Source organism: Hippocampus zosterae, chromosome 5, assembly GCF_025434085.1.
Source record: "Hippocampus zosterae strain Florida chromosome 5, ASM2543408v3, whole genome shotgun sequence".
In the NCBI taxonomy this organism is placed as follows: Eukaryota; Metazoa; Chordata; class Actinopteri; order Syngnathiformes; family Syngnathidae; genus Hippocampus; species Hippocampus zosterae.
In genome coordinates, this window is record NC_067455.1 from 123,180 (window position 1) to 140,976 (window position 17,797).

A 17,797-nucleotide genomic window follows, 5' to 3' on the forward strand; every position below is an offset into this window, starting at 1 on the left:
GTTGTCCGGGTGACTTTTTCACCCTGTTGTTTTCGGAGTGTGTCCGCACACGGAGCGGAAAGAGGATCACCGCACTCTGCTTGTCAAGCATCCACGCGCGGCGGCAAGACGTGCCCGCGTCAAGCCTTTTCCTTCCTTCTATCCCATCACACGTTGAACGGCCCGCCCGGCTTCGATTCCGGCCTCGGTGCGGCTTTTCTCCGGGTAGGTCGCGCGGTCGGCAGATTGACGACCGGAAACGCTCGTTCAGGGTGCGGGCGCTCGTGAGGATGAGCGCTTAGCGTGCGTCCCTTGCGCCTATCGAGCGTCTCAATACGCTTTTAAAAACGGGAGAAAAGCGTCCCGACAAAAGGTGCCCGCGTGCAATTGGCCACTTGAATCGGCAACTAAAATGGCGCCGTCCGTCCATCCGTCATCTGAGCCGCTTGTCCTCAAAGTCAAATTTATGATTCGGGGATTGTTGGCGCCATCTGGTGGACGATTCCCCTCATCTCCGAGAGTCGCGACAAAAGTGTTGCCGGATAAGAGCGTCGCCACTCAATCATCAGGAGATTTATTTCCATATTTTGTACAAGACAAAGTGTTGGCTTGAAGCCACATGGTGAAGACACGGTCGACACGTCGTCTCAACTACGCTATGCGCGAGCAGATGCAAAGGTACAATTGCCGCAACAAGAAAAGGAACTCGAGATCTACGGATTTCCACCCGCGGCGCATCCCCCCAACAGGATGGGCCGTTATTCTCGCCGTGAAGGACGGACGGCAAGCGAAAGGACAATTGGTTAGGCACGCCTGCGCAACGCAAAGGGCCGCTCCGTTTTGAACGGGCAACATCGTTACGAGGGCCGCGTGCCAACGTTCTCCCGCGGCCGCCGGACGATGTCACGGGCCGCCTCTTGAAAGCGCTTTGTGAACGGCCGGAGCCGTCGTGAAAGCGCTCTCAAGACTTGCATCCCAATTGAAATAAATAGTGTCGACCTCAAGCGCCCCCCCCACCCCCAAAACCAAAAAACAAACAAAAAAAAGACAATCCCGCATATTATCAAGGGAGACGAGGGCGCGCATGTGGCGGCCTCACATCAGGAGGCCCAAGGCCAGCAGGAGGCACAACGGCGACACAGCGACTCCGGCGGCTCGGGCGGCCACGTGGTTGAGCGTCCCGTTGAGCCGCAGGCAGGACGCCTGGGCGACGGCCACGCAGCACTCCAGGTGGCAGGGAGGGGGGGTGGCGGCCCGGCACGGCGTCCGGCCCGAGCAGTTGGCGGCGCAGCCCGCTGTCCACTGCGTGGCCGACTGGACCGTTTGCTTGACCAGCTGCCCAAACGAGACGCACAATACAGTGAAAGCTGCCTGCCGTCGGTTATTTTATTTTATTTTTTATTTTTTTTTGGGGGGGGGGGGTGGTACGGTCGGACTTTGATGCCAACTCCTGGTATCCTGCCATTTGCTTTCATTCGATGGAAGTGATTTTCCCTCTGCGTTTGTTGAACGCGCAGCAACAGTTTGCATTTCATTTTGTGCGCTCTGCGGTGACATTTATTATTCAAGGGGGATTTTCAGGACACATGGACAGCTTCAATCCTGGAGGGGGCCACAGATTTTCACCAATGCTACTTGGTGTCTGGAGGTTTGATTTTTTTTTTTTTGGGGGGGGGGCAGGATTCTAATTCACACGAGTCATCTCCGAAAAGGAAAAAGCTCGAAGCTGCGACGAAGTATGAAGCCGTCGCGTCGACGGCCTCCCGCGCACTCGGTCCGATCCGGCGCGCTCACCTGACAGTGCGGCTGTGCGGCGGAGCACGTCTGCAGCGCGTCGCCAAAGCCGGTGTAGCAGGTGGCCCCCGTGCACGTCCCTCGGTGGCATTTCCTTCCCTGACGGAGCAAAAGAGAAGCAAAGGTGGATGGAGCCACAGCCCGATGGCGTCCGCTGCCCTTTTCCCCGTTGCCGTGCCCACGGCGCGCCGGGCACAGACCCACACAATTGGAGTATTGGATAGTATATATATCGTAGAGTATCCTGGCCGTGCGGTCGATTCTGGGGGTGTTTTCCCCTCTCAAATGAGCTTCCATTTCTTCTTCTTTGTATTTTGGGCGCAGCGCTGCACCTCACAGGTCAGCCTCGGTACTACCGTAGACATAGCGCGTACTTGCGGCTTTGTGCTTACGTTAGCCGCGGTAGCTCGGCGGGTGGGCGTGGCAGTCATCGGCACGGTGACGGATGCGGCGCTTGGAGCAGGGGCTGGGCGAAAGCAAAGAGGCACAGTTGCGCAACGCTCGAGCGGTCGTCAGAAAGCGGATGGGGAAACGTTCCGGGCTTACCCGCGGACGTCACGGCGGCCAGGGATGCGTCCATCGGCGGCGGCGTCGTCATCGCGGTGGCACCGGCCGCGCTGCCTGTCGAGGGCAACAATGCGCCCGAGTTAGCGCTGGCGAATGCAAAGCGTACAAAGCTTTGAAAGCAAACCTACCGCGGGGGGTGGGCGTCATCGACATCGCGGCGGAGCCGGTGTTTGGGCTCCGACTTGTCCAGGTGGCGGGGGACGTGGCTGGGGACATGCCGCGTCGTTTAGAAAAAAAATAACAACGTCCCCTTTGGCGTCAAGCGCCGAAACAAAACGTACCGACGGAAGCGCTCCAGCCGCTCTTTGGACTGGCGGCGGTGCTGGAAAAGAGCCGAGCTGCGGAGGAGGAGGGGGGGGGGGGGGGTTACCGCCGGGAAACGAGATGAACGACATCGAGCGGTGATGCAAAACGTACCCGCAGATGTGGACATCGCGGCGGCCGTGGGGGGGGCGGCGGTTCCAGAGCCACTCGCCGGCCTCCAGCTTGCGCTGGACATGGCTCCGGGGGCTGCCAATGGAGGGGCTTAGCCTTCATCTCAAAAAGCTTTTTTTCTCACAACATGGAAACATCCCCCCCCCCAACCCCCACCCCACAAAAAAAGCTTTCTTGACTCCAAGTTTTTTCTCATTAAACTTCGGACTTTGCTTTCTCCGAAAATCTTATTGTAAAGTTGTGAGGATGTCACGATGACCACTTTTATTCTTTGGTCTAAAATGACCTGGAAAAAAAATAGGAGTTACATTTGGGAAAAAAATCCCCTCGCCCCCGAATAAAAAAGTGTAGAAAAAGGGTTAGCATGTTTATTGACTAACATTTTCCCCCTTTCTCCCAAAATGAAAGAATCATTTTAAACTCACTTGAAAAATGTGAAAATGGGATGACCCTTAGTTGGTATGGAAAAGTTTGGGGTTGGAATTTTGCAAGATTTTTTTTTTTTTGGGGGGGTGGGGGGGCTTTCTGGGAAAGGACTTCTTTCAGTCTTTTTTGTTGGAATTTGATTTCTCGAAAACATACTTTTCACCTCACCAGACTTTCTGAGAACTTGGAAAAAAGAAATGCCCGTTATTTGACTAACAGTCATACTTTTCAAGGGGGGGGGGGGGGGGACTTCCTTTTGAATTAAAAAAAAAAAAAAAAAGCTTTGCGGCTTTGAGATTTTTCCCAAGTCCGGGAAATGACAGCAATGACATGACGCACCGGTTGACATGGCGGCGGAGGACATCGTCATGACGGTCGGCGACATCCCGGAGCCGCCGAGCGACGTCGGCGCGCCGCCGGTCGCTGCCGTGGAGGGGCCCCGGGGGGCGTCGCTCACGGGCGCTCCTGAAGAAGGCGAGGCGGCGGGGGGCGCGCTCGTACCGATGGCCGCGGAGGCGGCGGTCCCGCTGACCGGAGAAGAGCCGGTGGCGCCGGCCGTGCCTCTTGACATGGTGAGCAGGAGGAGACCCAAGAAGAGGACGCTCCGTCGCGCCACGCCGATCCGGCCTGCGCAAGCCAAACATTTTGCGGTGAGCCGCTGTAAAACCGCGCTTCTCGGGGGGGAAAAAAAAAAGTACTGAAAGACCGATTCAAGTCCAAAGTAGACGAAAAGAAAAAAAAGTCCCGAATACAGGAAACGCGCATCCATCCATACTGTACAAATCCAAAATGAAAAACAATGAACGTGTCAACGTATGAAACTTTCAAGCGAAACACAACTGAGCTCGACGTGGACGGTAGCATGTTTCCCTTCAATCAACGTTTCTCCTGAAAATCGAATCGAAACAAAGATGCTGCCATTTTGGACGGCGGCGACACCCTGCTCTTGGAACAATCTCGCTTTTGACGCCTCGTCTTGGGAAAAAACATTGCTTGATCAATAAAAGTCTTAACTCGAAAAGTGTTTTCTTGCACCGCTTGGACTTTCTTCTATTCGCGACAATTTTGGTCTTGGGAAGAAAAAAAAAAAACAGTCATGCTTCAGTGCTCGTTTTCAATACACAGTGTTGTCATTCTCCAACTTCCATTGGGAGCCCAACGGGCATCTGCGCAAGGCAAGTTCATCTGGAAAGGCTTCTTTCCGCAAATGAAGAGGAAGACACATCGAGCTTAACAGGCGGCACCTGCCGATCGATTGCCCTTTCAAAATCGGCCGCCGACCTTTGTCAACTCCAGTTTTTTACCCCCCCCCGCCCAGTGTCCAAAGTACATATGCTACAATTTCTCTGCCCAAGAAGAAATCAATCATGAAAAATAAATAAAGGCTTGGCAGCGGTGATGTCATTTGACAAAGCAGATCCAAACAAGGTGAAAAGCTCAGGCTTTGTTCAATCGCCAGTACCTGCGGACATCTGCAACGCGCTGGGGGCCATTGTCGCCGTGGCCGAAAAGGAGCCTGCAATGACAAAAAAAAACAAAACGGGATGAGCCATCTGAGCAAACGTCAGCTTTGTCATCCTCCCCTTTGACAACACAATGGCCCCCGTTGTTGAGGGGAACGCCATCTCCTCATTGTTTGCTCTGTGGCCGCGCACACAAAAGAACGGAGCGCGCCGACCATCCTCGACCCCTTTTTCTTTTTTTCGTCTTCCGCCACGCCCGCCCGCTCAGCGCAAGCCTCCCCGCCATCCGTTTGTCCGGAGACGGAAGGCGGCTGCGCTCCCGCAGCGGTCCCGGCGGGCGCTTGCCGGCGGCCTCCTCGGGGCGGCGCACCCTGGAAACGCGGCAGCCGCGGAGGCCCGAGTTCACATGGAAACCGCGCGTCTTCCAAACGCCGCGTCGGGAGAACATGCCGCCATGGTAACCCGCGCCCAAGAAGCAATTACAGGTGTTGACCGCCCCGCCCCCCCCCCCCAAAAAAAGTTGCGCCAACAGCTCCAATGAATCGAATGGGAGGAAAATAAACAGGACAAACAAAACAATGAACCAATGAAGCGATTCCAAACAACACAAAAGCTAATCTCTGGAAATATAGACACACAAAATAGCGTCGCATTCTCAATGGAAGAACGATGTCTAATCCATCGCACTCACAGCCAACATATTTTCCAAATCCATATTTAACATGGATGATATGCAATAAGCTTAACATGTACGCAGGTATCCATTTACATTTCTTCACGGACACCATTGTTGCTTTTCACAAGTCATTTTAGGCTAGTACATGACAGAATCAATAATAAAGCCACAATCATGACAACACTCATGTTGGTATTAAAGCGCACCCCCCCCCGAAAAAAAACATTTTTTTTGAATAGAGGTGCACTCACCTCGAGTGTCAGCGGCAGGTTATGAGAAGGAGAGCTGGCGCAAGACTTGCTCTCGCTCGGCTCCTCTTCTCCTGGTGACGCGGCAAAAGAGGGCGTGGACGCTCTCACCTGAAAAACATCAGCAATTAGTGACCGAGGGAGGGGGGGGGGAGAGAGAGAGAGAAAAACAGTGCTCGGCGGCAAGAAAACCATCCTGCGAGAGGCAAAGTGCCGAGGCACACGGCTAACAATTAGCATCTCTGTGGCAGCGCGGCGACCCTGCAAGTCATGCGGACGTCAACACAAGTCCAGGAACAAAATCTGCATTTGTCTCACAATGGACAAATTGCCAATTTACAGCAGCAAAATGATGAAAGAGAGAAAGTCAAAGACAAAAAGTATAGACAGAAATATAAGCGATTATCCTGCGCAGAGAAGCACTGATATTGCTGCCGTACTGAGAAGCCCAGAGAGGAGCGAAGCCTCCAAATGTCCGTCCGATACTGCCCCCGGGTGGACGCAACACGAAGAGCGCGCCAGAAAGGGCAACACAATGCGAGGTGAATGGAGGAGTATTTTTCCACCCCAGTCTTTGTTGCTGTCAATTCTTCAGTTTTGGTGTGAAAATGTGTTTTTTTTGGGGGTGGGGGGGTGGATTGACTTATTCCCTTCATTTCATCATGTGTACTTTCCATGACTTTGGTTGACAAAATAGGCCCGACTTCTTTTGAAACCTTATGAGATGATGACATGACCCAGAAAATGAAATATTTTTTTTTTTGTCTTTGCAAACTTGGTGAGCAAAGTGGCATTGGTAGAAACTGAAAGTCCCTTTGCTCATTGGACTGAACATTTTGTTGCTGATAGGTGATATTTTCGATGCAGGCCTTTGGTTTCGGGCAAACACAATGCGAAATCAGACCCCTGCCCCCCCCTCCACATACACAACAATTCGGCTATTGTGAGCAACACGACACAAAAGACGGCCGTTGGCGCGTGAGCGTTTGCGTCACGCCGGCAAGGTCGTCGTTGCTATTTTCTTTTTTCTGGAAGTGAGTGGCAGCGTTTTGGGTTTTTGGGGGTTTTTCCTCCTTTCCAGCGTCCCACGGGGCACTCGCAAATCACGAAATCCCGGCCGCCGTCTCACAAAGAAGCGAAGACGGGAGCCGTGGTCCAATTTGGAAGGTTCCGTTCCGGTCGGACCACTTTGCCAGAAGCCGCGGGCGTCTCCCTTGCCCTCGTATTTGGACATGCGTTTTCTTCACCGTTGCCGCGCGCACGCGGCTCAATGGAAGCGTGGCGCTTTTGAACAAAGTGCTGCCCGAAGGGGCTCGGGGTGGGTTTTCGATGACACGGCGGACCGCCGATGAAGAAATGACCAGACTCGAGCAGACTTCCGGGGCCCATGCGAGCATCGTCGTTTGCGTCGGGTGGAGAGAACGAGAGAACCCCGGAGGCCTGTCACCGGGGACTAGGAGGGCCCGCGGAGGGCCCGCGGAGGGCGGGCTTATTGACCGCACGCTCGGCCCGTCAAATGAAGCGGCCCGCATGCAAGTGGACGGCGTCACTCGGCCACCAAGAGGATTAGCCGCCATTTACGTCACCGATGGGAGGAGTAGCAACAGCTCAGCGTGCGCTACATTCGGGGAGTAAAGTGGCTGCCGTTGAAGATTACAAAAATAAAAGAGAGACAATGTTGTGTTGGCACCTGGTCAGGGCCTTATTTTGCGGCGTTCTTTGTCTGGGCTGAGGTTGGGGGTGGGGCGGGGGGCGGGGTGCGTTCAAGACAGAAGGTAAGCAGAGAAATCTGCTCAGCGCTTACTTGTCGAAGACGAGGAGCCACTCCTCGATGCATTTCTTCCACTCGGGCTTTTCCGTCGTCCGACACGATCAGGCCGTCCAACTTGGCCATGCAGTCGCCACTTTGGCCACTAGATGTCACACGAGCATCGAGGCATGCACGATGCATGACGGCTGCCAACGCCGGGGAGCGTACGGAGGACGTGCAAGTCTTAAAAAAACAAACAGAAAAAAGGTTAATAATAATCCCCGCATGTTGCATGTTATGTCAGCAGCAGTGCAGCAATTCAGCCGAGGGCGTCAAAAAGAGCACTTGGCCTGCCAACCTTTTGGTCTCAGCTGTGGTGCGTGCCGGCTCTGACCGCGGGGAAATGAGCGGCAGCCAGCGAGGATGACTCGCACGAGCGCCGAGCAAGGCTGCCTGGGAATGAGTGAGTGAGCGAGTGTCTTGGAATTTTCCTTGTTTGGAGTTAGTTTTCATTCCATTTTACAGTTGTTAGTGCGAGTATCGGTTTTCGGTTTTTTTTTTCAACCATGCGTCTTTCTTGTAGGACAATTTCAACAGAAACATTTTCGAAACAACCATCCACAAATCTCATAAAGATACCGCCTAAGGGTCCGCAGGCTTGGACTTTTAGTGCGGTGTATACGCCTGCTTCTCAAGTTCGATGCATCCCAAGCCTACCATCGAAACGAGGATGGTCTTCTCGCTTTCCAGCCCTTGCTTGCCAAGTTGACAACTTCTAAAGTGGATGTGGGACTCGGATAGGATTCAACCCAGTCCGGTGTAGTGCGTGTTACGTCTCTAAATAAAAACAAAAGAGAAAAGACGGGCAGAGTCCGACAGTCACGTCAAACGAGAAAGCGCGCCTGTCGCCGCGAACTACGTCATTTCGCGGCACGTTGTCATTGGCCGCTGCCTCAAGTTGACGTCACTTCCACGCGACACAGAGTCAGAGGGCCACCGCTCGCCTTTCCTTCGTAGTCGGTCCACGGCCAATCCGTCGTGTCAAAATAGTTCTATGTTGAAATGTCAACTCCAAGGGGCCAAGTCGTCAATAAATTGACAAAGGCGAAAACCAAGGACAATTATAGTTTGTTTTAGGCAGTTTACTCAACTCAACTGTATTTCTAGAGCACTCTCATCGCTGCATACAAAGTGCTGTACACAGAGCAACTATCATATAAGATAAGGTCATCTTTATCTGTCCCACACTGGGGACATTTGTTGGGGGTAGAAAAGGAAAAAAACACACCAAAGTGTTGCATGCACAAAATAAATACATGTTTCAGAACATATATACGACAATAAAGCAATAAACCAGTCACAAAGCACAAAAGAGTAAAACTAAGGTCAAGTCCGAGTCATGCTGAGTCAAATGCCAAAGAATACAAGTGCGTTTTGAGGCGGGTTTGAAAGATGGCCGGCGAGGGGGCTTCTCGTCATGATTTTATTTTGTCAACACATTTTAGGGCTCAAATGGAGTCCCTCCCCCAATGAATTTTCATTGAAAATAACCTCTGCGTCCGCGTCCACGTGCGAACACACATTGCCCTGACATGTCGGAGACTTCCCAAAGCGTACCCCGAAGCCCCTCAATTCGGTCAGAGCGCATGCAGCACGAGCATTCAGCCCACAAAAGCTCAGCCTTCAGCGACGGGAATATTGTTTGCTAATTCATGGCCAGCTTGTGCCGGGAATGGCTCCTTGGCGCGCGGACAAGCTATTGTCAGCAAATTCAAACGGGGAAGCCGGCGGCCTCCCGGATGAGCGGGAAGGGCACGGTGAGCTATGGCGTCGGCGCTTTTTCCCTTTTGTCCTTGAGGAGCAAGGCGTACTTTGGCACGCTTGGTTAAGCCGCCGACACTTGATCAAGCCTTCTTCCGAGAGCCTTTGGATACGGCTAGGCGGTCTGAAGTACTGTTGAGCCCCCCCCCCCCACCACCCTTTCTTCCTTTCACGGACCGCCCGGGTCAGCCGTCTGTCACTAATATTAATTCACGTACGATTCGGCAAAGTGAAGAGACGGCGGGCGGCCTTTGAATGCGGAGCAATCCATCTTAACGCCGGCGCTGTCACGGCGACTCCAATTTGGCCGCGCTTTTGGATCCAGAAAGGAAATCAAGCGGCGCCGCTCCGGCCTTTGAGCGGCCGGCCGCGCTGGCGGCAAACTGTCAGCGACGAGCGCTTTGGCGCGTCGCCGTATGTCCCGCACGTTCATCTTGTTCCGTGATCGCTCGGGACACGGCGCCGCGTGTCCAACGCGAGGAACGCGCGCCTTCGCGGCCATTCCTGTTGGAGTCGAGTGGGAACGCAATCATTCCACGTACGTGCGCTTTGGCTGTCAATTTGAGTCTCGTTTTTCCTCGCTCATGGCGCCGTGCCGGAGAAGGCCGGCACAATTCCGTTCAAGGGATATTCATTGAAAATGTTTTTTTTTGGGGCGACTGCAACTTTCTTACAGTCAGGCTGTACTCCTCGCACGTGCTTTCCAGGGCGCACAGCAGCCCGCGGGCGGGCTCTGTCGTATCGCTCGACCCGCCTCTCGACGCAATGCGTGAATGCCGGCGGGGGTTTATGACCCGGCCCCGAAACGGGCGGCGACGAATATATGCCGGACGACGCGGCGTTCCCGGTGAGTGGCGGCGGGCAATACGGCTCGAGCGCTTCGCAATGCTGACAAAGACGGGAGGAAGGAAGGGGGGGAAAAAATGCAGCGAGATTGAATCTGCGCCCTCCCACTCCATCAGCCGCCTCCTCCAGCTAGCGCAAAGGACCTCATTATCTCCTCACTGAAGCGGGCGCCCGGGGACCAGCCGCATCCCCACGTACGCAACTGCATCATCTTCCTGGCACTTTATTATCCAGCGCAACACCGCTTCTCAACACCATTGTGAAAAGGGCTCTAATTGCCCCCCCCTACCCCACCCCATCTATCAGAAGCGCTATTTAGTACGCCATTATTCTATCCAGGGCCTTTTGCCACGCAGGTATTTGGGAACTTTTTTTCTCGATAGATTGGAGAAGACAAATGTCCGTCTCGAACAAATGTCGCCGCCGGCATGCCCCTTTTTCTTCTTCTTTTTCTTCTATTGTCTCCCGCTGGTGAAATTTACGTCCAAGTGGGACCGATAATGTTTCTCTTCTCTCAAAATATGAAATTGAGAGATCCCAATCTACCTTTCCATGAAGGCGGCATCTGGACGTCTTTTCAGGAAGAAAATCCTGTTGAGTCACGATAGCCTTTGCTAATGATACGCTAGCGACGAGAAGCGCATGGGCCACTTATGCATTTAGCCAATTGCGTCATTTTTCAATCCTGACATGAGCGACCGCTGTGCTCTGGAGCCCATAAATTCGCCACTGATGTTGTTTACCCACTTGACGCTTTCAAAGACAGAAAAAAAGCAGGAGAAACAACAACAAAAAATGGCCTCCCAGCAGACGTTTCAATGTAAAATGTGATTTTTACTACTTCCGGCTAAGGCATCGCTGATTGGTTGCGTGAGGGAAGATTGGGACGGGAAGGCCGTCTTCGCTTCATCTTGGCCAAGTCTTTGATCATCGTTCATAATGGCGTCCACGGTGGCGGTTGCCGGCCCCTGCAGAACGTGTCTCTGCTCGGCGTGTGTCCCGAGAAGCTTGAGAAAGCGAGGGGGAAGGCAGCCGGCGCCAGGGCGCCCAAAGAGAGAGCGGCGTCGGCGCCACCTAGCGCTACCCCGCCCCCGCCAGCCGGGGTCGCTCCGCGCTCAGCCAAAACGGACGGCACGGCGGGGGCAAAATCGGGGCTCGTCCGTCACGCGGCGGGGTGGCCATTTGGGGGAGGGCGGATTGAGCTCAGCAAATCGACCAAACAAATGGCAGATGGAAGCAAAGGAGTCAGCTCCATTTGGCCGCATTTTTCCTCTTCGCTCGACAAAGTTGAAAGCCGAGCGTCCCGGCCACGGCCCCCTTGACGCCGTCCTCCGGGAGTGCATCTTTCCTTGCTTGCCAAACACAGCCGGCCGGCCGACGGTCCTGTCCGCTCATCAATCTTTGAGCGGCTATTCCTCTTTTCCACTTCTTTCATTTCATTCTTTCTGTTCTTCAATGGCAGTCCCCGGAGCCTCGGAGAAGAAGCGGGGATACGTTCCAGATAAATGGAGCGTCCCAAAGGATTCTTTGCATTTTTTGCTTTTCATTTATTACACGCCCCCCCCTCCAATGTTAGCGAAACTGACAGCGAACAATATTATTCGTACAGAATGACGCGACTTTCAAACCAGCACTCGCAGACGCAAACTTTTGAGTTGAGTTTGTTTGCTGTTGTTTCAGCAGAATTGGCAGCCGCGTGCCGCCAGCGACCGTGCGCAAAGCGACACCAAGCTGAACCAAAAGCGCCGCAAGCCTCCGTTCCTTCCCGCTGCTCCGCCCTGATTAGAAAGAGGACTTTGTCGCGCGCTGCTCAAAGTAGCATCTATCCGTCAAAATGACACGGCGACCGTGTACGTCAACGGCTTCTCAAGTCAACAGCTACTCGATCTCGGTACACCTACGACAAAGCTCGCCGCTCACACGCAACGAGGCTCCTCCACGGCGGGAAGAAAAAAAAAAACGCGAGAGAAGCAGGTTTGGGTACGTGCCGAACAGGCGACACCTTGCGACACATTGCGACGCGTTGTGACACGTTGCGTTGGTGGTGGTGGTTGCATTCAAACGGAGAGAAAAAGAAATCCTCAACAAACAAAACGAATCCAAAGTATCAAACAAAACGGTGACTGAGGCCCAAAAAAAGGATCCACAACAGAAACGCCAGCAGAAGAAAGCTGCCAGCAGCAAAGAAACGCCACCAACGAGTCCTTTTACGACAGAATGACCGGCAGGTGTGCGGCTGCAGGGAGGGCCCCACAGTGCCACCTGTTGGTCACAAACCCAAACGTGACAACAGGCAACGGAAACGACGTCCAGCCCTCTCCTGAACGATGAGCGCGTCAACTCTCCGGGCTCCACATCGAGAAGAAGGCGCAAGAAAAAGGAAAGTCAGCACTCCAAAGAGGCCCTCACGTAAGAAAGAGTCTTGGGAAACGCCATGCGACAATCATTGCTGATGGAAAGAGACAGTCATGTCAGCGTATTGCGGACTTTTTTTGCGGGGGCGGGGGGCTAAATAAAGCATCATTTGACGATGCGAGCGGGTTGGCCCGAGCAGCTGACACACTTAGCGAAAAAGAAGCAGCCCGCAGGGCCTTCCGTGTCCTTCGCCAGGAAATCACCACTCGTGCGCAAGAAAACGCTTTCAACCTCCACAAGCCGCACGTCGAGACGCCATCTCCCTCCCGCTCCGGCGGACTGACAAATGCCAAAACAACTCGGTAGAAAAACCGCAATCGTTTGGATCCGAAAGCCAAAGGAATCGACCTTGCCGCGCCGATGCTTTTGGAGGGTCGGTTGGGAGGCAGGGGGGGGGGCGACGTCAAAGAGGCTCGCTCCCAAGGCAAAGCCAAAAGCCTTTGCGGTGGTTTGAAAATAGGGCCGGCCCAGCGTTCACTTGCACATCTCGTGAAGAGCACTCCACGTGCCGATGAGTGTTTCAGAGCCCACGGGGGCCTGGCGGGGTTGGTTCCTCCTACGCCGAGCCGCCCCCCCCACCCCCACTCGGAACAAAACAAACAAACAAAAAATGACCAACCCACGCACTCCACACACCGATGCCAACAGAGCGAGGTGGCGGCACGGCGCTCTTTGCCCTCGGCAACTCGGCTGCCTTCCGTTGGGCGGGGAAACCAACGACGACATCAACAAAACACCCAAAAGGAAGGGCGCACCGACTCTCGGGACGCGCACGGCACGGACGGCAAACTCAAGGCCGACATCTTCAACGGCAACTCTGACGGGTAGAAAACCTTTTTGTACTTGGTGGCCGTTTTACATCTTTGCCTTGGTCATCCACGGGTTGTTGGGCAAATGCAATCGTGTGCGTTTGGTTTGACCTCTGCGGCACCACAACGTGACCCCGCGGTACAGGCCACAGGATAGGGGTTGGGGGTGGAGGGAGGGTGGGTCGTCTTCTCTTCCCAATGCGCTTCCTTTGGTCGACGCCGACGCGGGAGCATTTTCTTTGGCTGGCGCTCCCACGCGGAGGACGCCACCTCGCCAGCTGTCGGTCGCTGCAGCTTTTGCCCTGTCGGCCCGTCGGCGCGCTTACTTTGCACGCGTGTGCCACTTTTAGGAAGGGCAGAATCAATTGGATGAAATCCTCCGCCGATCGAACGACCAATTTGCTGGCCGCCGCGGTTATTGATGTCCGCTTGATCATTCATCGGCGGGGCCACTCCCTCAGCCCGCTTGGGCGTGCGCCAGCACAAAACGCAGACGGCGGCGGAAAAGCCGAACGCTCCGAAAGCGCTCTTTTGCGTGGGCTCACGCGATTGGACCGTTGGCCGAGAAAAGCAACGCGACGGCGCGCCTGCGCTGACGTGCAGTGGTCAGCGCAGGCAGCCGACGTCTGTCGCCACGGCCGTCCGAGGCTTCATCCGTTTGAAGAAGAAGAAGAAGAAGAAGAAGAAGAAGCACGCTGCGCTTCCTCGTGCAAAATTCAAGTTTTGACACGCGGCGAGGAGGCTCGTCGCACGACAGAAATAGACGCCGGCGGCTTGATTTATTTATTTCTTTTGCTCCTTGTTTTCTTTTGCCCTTCATTCCCCCCTCCCGTTTCTGTTCTTGCAAACAACAAAGCACCCGAGTGTCACCTTGAAGTGGGAGCCAGATTTAGAAATCCTGTAAATCAGCCAAGAATTAACACCGAGGCGCACAACATTTCAGAAAGAAAAATTAATAACAAATAAATAATAAGGAGCCCGCTGGTGATCGGATCTGGCGCAGATTGATGGGAAGGAGCCTTTTCTGCAAAAGTGAGCAATTAGCACAGTTTGCCACTCCCTTTCACCCCCTCCCGCACCCCCAGAATAAAAAAGACGCCTATTCTTTAGGCAGAAAAAGAGAACGCGTCCAGATCGATACGTAATAGGCCCGGAAATGAAGAAATACTGCGCGGCGAGGCCGCACGCTGCGACGCGGGGGGGGGGGTGAAGCAAGCGCAATCTGGTGAGCGGCGGGGGGCGGGGAGGTCGGGTGAGGGGCGCCGGCCGTGATCGATAAGAAGTGACTTTCCGGCAATGGCGACACGCATGGACTCCCCCGAAAGAAGGAGCCTCCGCACTCGGGCACAAAGCTTGCAGATGACGGCGAGCTTGGTGAAGGGCGCCGGAGGAAGACCGCTCGATGGACTTGTCGGCTTCCGGCAATTCGGCACGCGCTCCGAAAAACGGCTCATCGCGCCTTGCAAAACATCCAACAACCAAAACCAAGGCGCTTCGGCCTTTGTTGATCAGCTCGCCCGTCGGGGCCGCTCCGGAAGGATTTAAGAGTCCTTGTCTGACGTGCGTCGGGTCGTTTCCGTGTTTCCTCGCTGCCTTGCTAAAACAACAAATCCAGTGGAAGGTCCGTCTCGAAAATGGTTTGCTTTGCCGCAAGCAGATCAAAGTCTTCTCCTTCGGCCATTTTGGCTCAAAATGCAGCGACGGCTTCCTCTAGCAGGCGCTCATCCAATCAGCGAGCGCGCACGTCCGGTGTCGGGGCAGCAAGTTGAGTTGACCCGGCAACACGAGCGAGCTGAAATAGGATTGGTTAAAAACTCCACCATAAGAAAGCAGTGACTTAGCGAGTGGCTTTCAATCTTCTTTAAAATAAGCCACTCGACGAACTGGAGATAACATGACGTAAAGAATACAGAGAATCATACATTTATGAATATAATTATTCTGAGAAAAGTCCATGGACTTTAATGAGAATGTTGAGGCCTTGCTGGCCGCCGCCTTTCAGTCAACTTTCTTGTCGAATGTGCTGCACGCGCTACACACAGCGCATGACTTCACGGATTTCACTTATCACGGGTTGTTTTCCATCACCCAGGGACGACCGTCACGTCTCCCAAAGCGCCGGAGGGACGAGGACTCCCGAGAGCGGCGAAGGTGGAGCGGCCCGTCCGCCGACGGACAACAACGACGTACGAAGGGCGGGCGGGCCAACGGGGACCGGCCTCATTTGGCCGCTTCTATTTCCAGACCGGCGCCCAAAACCCAAAAAGGAAAGCGCCTCTGCGCTCACTGGGGGAGCTGGCACACTTATTTCCGGCTCCGCGTCGGAATAAAAGAGGGCGGCGGCGAATAATTGATGCCGCCGCTCCCGTTGCCATTTCGCGCTCCTTCCCAAGTGACGTTCTGCGAAGCTCTTTGGTGGGAGGACTCCAAAGGAGAAATAGGAAGTTGCCGGCGCAGGAAACCATGGCGTAAGGGCTTCTCTGCTTCAGAGTTATCCCTGTGGGAGCCCTCCTGTGAAATGTTAGACGAAGCCGCCCTCCCCGCAAAAGGAGGGGGGGCGGCAATCAAAGACATGCTAATGCGGGGGGTTTGGATTGACAGAATCATCGCATTCTTCCCGGTTGCAACTGCTTGGGTGGAGAAAAAGGCAACGCCGACTAAAACGTGCCCCGAATCCTCAAAGGCGGCGCCGCGTTTCGGTCGCAAACGAAAACGAAGCCTTCCACGCAAAACCGGAGCAGATGATGACGGAAGTCGCTCAACGGCGCGCGGCACCTGCACCCGACGACCGCCAAATGCGGAGACGGTTGTCGGCGCCAGGCGGCTCATCGTTTTTTCTTGGAGTCGACTGTGTGAGGAAGCGGCGGGTCGGTCGCGGTCGCGTCTCCGCCGCCTGCGCCGTGTTCACCGACACCTCGTAAACCGCAGCCCATTCGCGTCTTCTTTTTCGTCTTCACTGTGGATTGTTAGAGATTCCCGTCGATTCTACCAGACCGTTTTAGTAAAAAACAAAAAACACGTCGTATGGTTTGTTCTCGTACAAGAGTAGAAACAATATTCCGGAAAAGTTCCGAGTGAAAGCATTGACGATGCCAAACACGGAGCAAACGCTTTGCCTTGGCCGGAGAGCCGCGGCGGCGACGTTTCTTTTGCTAGCGTCAAGGCGTTTGGAGCGCGCGGCGGAGAGGAGGAAGCCCGGCAGAGCTGCCGCACCAGCCTCGGCGCGGGATTCCTATGGGCCTTTTAGCTATGGGAGGGGGGGGGGGGCAAAGCGACGAGAAGATCACCGCAGTTGATGCTCATGAAGTGCTGTGCAAAGACCAAAAGCTTTTTGGAGGATATCTCATCATCGAGCTGGCATTTTTTCAAATGTATTTTTTTGCTCTGTGCAGCGCGAGAGGAAAAAACAAAGCACGTGCAGGTGCTCTTCCTCGGCTATATTTTCATCACTTGCTTGGGGCCACGAGAGCAGCAGCAGCAAACAGACACCCCCACGCGCGCGGCCCCTTTGCTGACGGCTGCGCTCCCGCTCGCATTTGCCAACGCGGGAGAGCAGCAAAACACAAATCACTTTGAAGGCCACCGGAGAGGAGACCCGGGACCGTGCGGCGCCACGCCTTTGGCCCCTTGCTGGACCGAGGGAGAAAACCAACGCCGTTCTGCAAACAGAAAGGCTGGAAAAGACCCGAATCACAGCTGGGAGTTCCAAAAAGAAAAAAAAAGCATTGACACAAGAGGCCAAATGCTGACGTCCCACCTTTGCTTTGGAAAACGCTCGCAGACACCCGACAAGAGCCTCCGGAGCAAACTCCCAGAAGGCAGACAAACAAAACAGTTCGGCCAAAGAAAGGAAGCGGGCCCCGTTTTTGGCTAGCTGACCGCCACGCGCGGCGCCCCGCGGACAAGACCCGAGAATGCCCAGAGAGTATTTGGGGCCGCGGCGCCGATAAAGAGAAGGAAAAAGCGTCGGCTTGACGGACGGGCCTCCGTAAGCCGCGGAAGAGGGTGCGGCAAATGGAATGATGTAAGAGATAAAGAACGGATGGAAGCGGGGAATTAAAGTTCCGCCGAGTGGAACCTTGGCAAATACAGTAGGAGGAGATCCATTTCCTCCCCGCTCGTTGACGCCCGGCAGGACGCGGAGATAAGCTGGGGGCCCGTCGAAATGGCGCAGAGTCTCCTGGCCGCTTCCTTCCCCACGCATCGCTTCTCCTCGCGCCGACGGTCCCACGGAGAGGCGGGGGTTGCGGCGCCGACACCTTCGCCGTAATCCCCGGCTCCCCTTTTCCATCGTTGCTTGCCGGGCGGCATTCGTGCGGCATTCGTGCGGCCTCCGTGCTCAAAGAAAAAAAGGCCAAAGGACGCCTCGATCGAATAAAAAAGATCAGAGGTGCAGGGCGTCTGTGAAAGCGGATCTCGTGGGAGCCAAATGTCCGGCCCTGTTCCACTTTCACCTTTGGCGTCGGAAGTCAACGTCGTCATGGGCTTTGATTCGTCAGACAAAGCGGCGCTTGGACATTTCCATGCTTTGACTTTGTTGGCGGGGGTTTGTGTGCGTTAGCGTGCTA

The 17,797-nt window shown here is 54.6% G+C and overlaps 1 protein-coding gene across 2 annotated transcripts; it reads right to left on the reverse strand.

Moving 5' to 3' along the window:
• Positions 1 to 537: 537 nt before the first annotated feature.
• Positions 538 to 8,266, reverse strand: LOC127600195 (nascent polypeptide-associated complex subunit alpha, muscle-specific form). 2 transcript variants are annotated; one of them, XM_052064501.1, is made up of 12 exons: positions 8,056 to 8,266; positions 7,393 to 7,581; positions 5,592 to 5,699; positions 4,664 to 4,717; positions 3,541 to 3,828; positions 2,758 to 2,850; positions 2,622 to 2,678; positions 2,469 to 2,546; positions 2,320 to 2,394; positions 2,166 to 2,239; positions 1,774 to 1,872; positions 538 to 1,314 (listed from the first exon to the last, which is right to left on the reverse strand). In XM_052064501.1, the coding sequence occupies exons 4-12, from the start codon at positions 4,692 to 4,694 to the stop codon at positions 1,075 to 1,077; spliced, it is 1,035 nt and encodes a 344-aa protein (XP_051920461.1). In that variant the 5' UTR covers positions 4,695 to 4,717; positions 5,592 to 5,699; positions 7,393 to 7,581; positions 8,056 to 8,266; the 3' UTR covers positions 538 to 1,074. The 2 variants fall into 2 exon arrangements, with proteins under 2 accessions (XP_051920461.1, XP_051920463.1); XM_052064503.1 differs by lacking the exon at positions 8,056 to 8,266 and adding an exon at positions 7,697 to 7,997.
• Positions 8,267 to 17,797: the final 9,531 nt, after the last annotated feature.

What these genes read in the sequence shown, in the direction of transcription:
- LOC127600195 (XM_052064501.1), bottom strand. Translation starts at nt 4,694, where the DNA reads ATGGCCCCCAGCGCGTTGCAGATGTCCGCAG. An exon ending in CGCGTTGCAGATGTCCGCAG is followed by an intron (nt 3,829 to 4,663) that starts GTACTGGCGATT and finishes TGGCTTGCGCAG; the next exon opens with GCCGGATCGGCGTGGCGCGA. An exon ending in CGGCTGGAGCGCTTCCGTCG is followed by an intron (nt 2,547 to 2,621) that starts GTACGTTTTGTT and finishes GCATGTCCCCAG; the next exon opens with CCACGTCCCCCGCCACCTGG.